General features: G+C 39.6%; 1 protein-coding gene across 1 annotated transcript in view; it reads right to left on the bottom strand.

The window, feature by feature from the left end:
* Nucleotides 1-5,190, bottom strand: part of mkrn1 (makorin, ring finger protein, 1) — a 12,373-nt gene that overhangs the window by 2,371 nt on the left and 4,812 nt on the right. The window contains exons 3-5 of the mRNA XM_017426380.3: nucleotides 3,522-3,703; nucleotides 1,467-1,690; nucleotides 312-526 (exon numbers count right to left, since the gene is read on the bottom strand). Of these exons, the coding sequence (XP_017281869.1) occupies nucleotides 312-526; nucleotides 1,467-1,690; nucleotides 3,522-3,703 (621 nt within the window). The remainder of the gene's footprint in view (nucleotides 1-311; nucleotides 527-1,466; nucleotides 1,691-3,521; nucleotides 3,704-5,190) is intronic.

The raw sequence follows: 5,190 nt of genomic DNA on the forward strand, positions 1-5,190 counted from the left end.
ACTGTAAAACAGCTGAAACACTGGGTGCCTTTAAATCTCAACTTAAAACCCACCTGTTTAGAGCTGCTTATGGCTAAATTAGGGTTAGAGTGCGGGTTTTTGTCTCTTTCTTACTGTTTATTCAATGTCACATGCTGTTTTTATTTTGGTTTTTAATTATGTAAAGCACCTTGAAATGCCTTGCTGCTGAAATGTGCTACACAAATAAAATTTGATTTTGATTGATAAATAGCTTCAATCCCTCAAAGCATCCTTATAACGGCTTTTATTCTTATTCTCATCAGTCCATCCTTACAGAGAGCTCTACTTACTTGATAATTTTGCTCTCAAACTGTTTGGCACTCCTCCACTTGCGGATGCATTTCAGACAGTAACAGTGGCTGCAGTTGGACAGGATGCCAAACCGGCGCTCGCTGGGGTTGGACTTCTCAAACACCACCTCCATACATACACCACACATCATGTCCTTGCTGCGCTGGATGGCGAATGAGATCTCCATGTCCTTCTCATGGGCTTCGATGCACGCCTGGGAGGAGAAACCACAGCACTGTCAGTTTTCCTCCGCCTTACAGAAGGGACCCTCGTTCTCTTTTCTCTTCTACAACTGGAAGCTGAAAGGGATCCGTTTTATTTCTACAAATACAGTTCAAAGCTGCAGAGGTGAAATTAAAATGAAAAGGTAAACAGTTTTAAAATCTTTGTCAGGTTAAAAGTGGACTGTGAGTAATCTAAGGAGCGTGCTTGAGACTTTGAGACAAAACTCAAAATAAGTACAGATTATCCAGATGTACGACGACCTCCGGCTTCCCATCTTGTCTCCAGACAAAGCAACAAAGGACAAGCGCCCCCTAGTGGCTGGCTGCACAGTTTTAACTCCCATGTATTCAAGAATACACTTCAGATTCATTTTCAGATGTGGATTTTCGTTCACTTATTTATTGCCTTGCTGCTGTATGTTCAAACACTCATTAAAAGCAAAGAGCCATGTTAGACTGATTGACAGCCTGTTGGGGAGCTGGGAGGTGTGGAGACAGGACTTTCCCAACGAGGACGAGCAAAGAAGCCGAAGACACTTCTTGAGTGAGACAGAAGAAACAAATATAAACAAAAACACAAATATTCTGCAGACCACGAACAATAAAAAAGAAGGCCTCAATTAAAGCGTGGTAACCAAAAACAATTAAAGGGGATCTTTTGAGATTCCAGTAAAGAGGAAACATGGAAAAGTGGGCAGAATAAAAGACAATGGCAACATTTAAAAACAGATGCAAAAATCCCAAACAATTTGAAGTTTCCAACTAGTCAGTGAGATCCTGCCTTAAGAGATGAGAAGAAATTCATGCAGCTTTAGTGACGAGTCAGCATGTTTATATTTTCTTTTACTTTTTGAGATCAAACTGCTTTAAATGTTTGTTTTTTTAATGTATCGAGTTGTGTATTTCAGTAATCCTTCCTTCAACTCTGACCTTTGTGTGCTCTGAGCGCTGGGCGTTGTCTGTCGGGTGGAGGACTTGAAGACCACACATGTCACACACATCCCCGTGGAGATAGGCGCAGTTGATCCCATAGCGACACTCTCCAACGGCAGCATACGGACAGAGCTGCTTCCTTAAGTCTTTGTTGTCCCCGGCTGGATCGCTGTCAAATTCTTCAATGAGCGGGACCGAAGTCTCCACCTTCACCGGCTCCGCTGCACACAAACAACAACAACGGTTTGCTCTCTATTGTTTTAATTATTATTCATACAGCAAAGTAAAAGATTATCTGAACTAAAAATGGAGTTGGGAAACATTTGCCTTTCAATTTCTCATAAAACACAATTCCAAAATCCAATGATTTGCAAATCTCACAAACATATTTTACTCACAATGAAACATAGTAAACAGATCAAATGTTTAAACTAAGAAGTTGTGCCAATTTTGCAACCAATTAGGTTAACGGTAAAAAAAGCTCATGTCAGACAGACTGAATCTGTCAGAAATACAGATATGCAGGCGTACATTTGTCTAAAAACAGTGGAATGATTTGAGAATAATGTTTGAATGTCTCATCATCTATAAGTCATATCATCAACAGTTTTTATGAACCTGAAAGTCAATATTATATGTCTGTGTTCTCTTCGGGCCCTCAGGGGCCCCTGCATTAAAAACAGGTCTGATTCTGTTCTGGACTCAGGAACACTTCCACAGATGATTGTCTGTAAACACAGCTCACTGTACCATCCATTAAAGCTGCTTAAAGCTCTATCAGGCAGAGAAGAAACCAGATGTGAACACAAATTCACATCAAAGCTCATTAAAAATGGACTGAGGCAAAGAGGAGAACTGTTCTCCTAAAGCCAAATTTGAAACTGTTTGGAAACAACAAACACCACATCATCCATACTGAAGAGAAGAGGGACAATTCGGCCTAGTATCAGTGCAGTTTGAAAGCCTCTTTGATGGTATGGGGGTGCATTAGTGCCTCTGACATGTGCAGCTTAGACACCATCAATGTAGAAAAGTGTAGACAGGTTTTAGGACAACATGTGCTCCAATACACAGAAGATGTGGGACAGTTGAGCAGCTAGTTGTCCTCCATCAGACCCTCCAAAACCTGCAGTAACATTTACTGACTGTTGTTAAAAAAGAGGGGGGGGGGGGTCACAGTCTGGAACAACTTTAAACAGATGTGTTGCTGCCATCAACTTCAAAATGACCATGTTTTTTGTCCCTTAAACCTGTATAATTTCTTAGTTTAAACATTTGCTGTGTTTACTATAATCCATTGTGAATAAAATATTGGTTAATGAGAATTGTAAATCATTGCCTGCTGTTTTTACTTACACTATACACAACATTGCAATGTTTCCACAGCTTTTTCAGAATTGGAGCTGTACTACACGCCAGTACCTAATGGCCTGCTAGTGTACATGTTATTCTAAGGGGTGTTAAATATGTTTTATTCTTAGATTAGGCACTAATTCAGATTTGATAAATGATAAGCACATAATTAAAAACAAAAACCTGTGTACTTGGTGTTAGTACACTGTACTTTTTGATTTTTGGCTGCCTTGACTTCTGAAAATTGTTGTTGGCCATAGAAAAACCCAAACAGGTCAACATCTACTGTGTGACGAGAACACAAACACATCTGGACAAACCTATAAGAAACCAAAAGAACAGACACTTCAAATCCAAAGATGTGAGAAGAGAAGATTTATGGCTGAAACCTCTGAAAAATGAAAGAATAAAGTTGCAACCTGTCACATTAGTGGGATCCTTGAGTTTCTTTAAAGAAACACTGATTACAACAAGCAGGCAATATTTTTAAATAACCAAATGTGGATGGAGCCGTCCATTTTTATTGTTCTAACAAAGTCCAATTCCTAATTGATTTGTTTTATTTTAACGAGCAGTTTGACAAATTAATCTAGTGTTTATTTATTTTCTTAACAAAGTGAAACTTAACTCATTATTTGATAGTATCCCGTCCTACATAAACGTCTTTAACTGGTCAATAACAAACAGCATATCTGTCACCTCGTCCACAGTACGGCTGTCCTGGAACAAACTCAGCAGCGTTGACCCAGTCTTGTGTTCCTGATCCAGGTGTTAGCCCACTGGGGTCAGGTTCTGATGGGCCGGCCTGTGAGACAGAAGGCAGCGGCAGCGTCTGGGTGGTTGGCAGCTCCTCTTTCTTTTCAGGTTTACTGTGTTCAAATCTGAAAATAACACAGACACACACAAAAAAATAATAATCTGAAATGCTACTCCAAATTATCACTGTCCTCGAAGAGCCATGAAGTAAAGTTACAGGAAGTAGAAGAAAATACTGTGGTTGAATTACAGAGATTGATCATCCTTTATAATTTGGTAACTGCTCTAAAACTTTAAGCCTATTCTCTTAATGTGGACGTAAATAAAATGGAAATGAGGGACCACTCATTAGATTATCTATCAGCTATGAGTTCATGATGCCATGGTGATCAGACAGACTGAAAACTCAAACCTTTTTCAGATAAAATCTTACTCTTAGGAAACAATTCTGCAATCTTGAGAAAGACAAAAGATTAAATGTCTTTAAAAGTCATTGCTGAAGCACATATATCTGATTACACAACTAGATGCAGAATATCAAGGCTATTTTTTAGCATCCTGCATCCAAGTCACTGAGTTTAGCTTAGCCCAGCTTCTTTAAACACATCGTAGCTCACTCCTCCTATCCTCCAGTTAGTGAGCAGTTAGAGATTAAATGACTGATGTGTTTCTGAAGTAAACCACGGCTGGATCTTTCATCTGGAATTGGTTTTAGTTTAAACAGCTTTGAAAGGACTCAGCTTAATTACTGAGACTGACTCGGCCTTTTTTCAGGTGGATACATCTCAGTGTTACTGATTTATAAAAGTCAGCTCATCACCATCAGAATTACTCTGGACTTCCTGAAAGAGAAGCATCAACATTGTAGTCTCTGAGAAAACTCATGTGGACGTGTGTGCTCCATGATGATTCAGAGACTTATGAAGAGAGAGTTAGCCATCCTGCTAACAAGCTAACTGAATACAACTATCAGACACAAAGCTAAGAAGAAATGATTGGATAAAAGAGTTAGACGATGGACTTATTGGTCAAGACTCAACAATTCAACTGATTATTGATTAGAGTACTTGAGTACTAAAATTTGTGATAGCTGCAGGTCTAATCAGAAAGCCCAGATGCTTTCCTCACAGAGATGTCCCTGATGATGTGTTTTATTACTCTGTAACAGAGAGCTGAAATCAGAGTTAGGATGTGTTCCACTGACACGTCTCTTTTACAAAACGCTGACACAAAATGGCAATGATTTTTTTAACTCAATGCAAAGTTGTTGAGAGTCATCATCAATCTTCCCTGGGTAATAAATTTGTTTGTTGTTGTTTAATCCCATGGCCAGGTGGTCACAGACCAGATATCATCACTTCATCACATCACTGAGCTGCAAAGCCAGCTTACGTTTTCAACTGTGTTATTACCTCGCTTCATCGGGTGGGTTGGCTTCAACCCCTATCAAACCCGGGGTCGCAACAAGTAGAGACAGCTAGCAGGCAGCCCAAGAAGAAAGACTTTTACCAAAACCAGGGGGACGTCTGTGATTTGGTTCAAGAAGTCCGACACGGAGCAGAAAAAGCTAATATGCTAACTCTGCTAATGCTAATGCTAACTCTGCTATTAG

Source organism: Kryptolebias marmoratus, linkage group LG1 (genome assembly GCF_001649575.2).
Source record: "Kryptolebias marmoratus isolate JLee-2015 linkage group LG1, ASM164957v2, whole genome shotgun sequence".
In the NCBI taxonomy this organism is placed as follows: domain Eukaryota; kingdom Metazoa; phylum Chordata; class Actinopteri; order Cyprinodontiformes; family Rivulidae; genus Kryptolebias; species Kryptolebias marmoratus.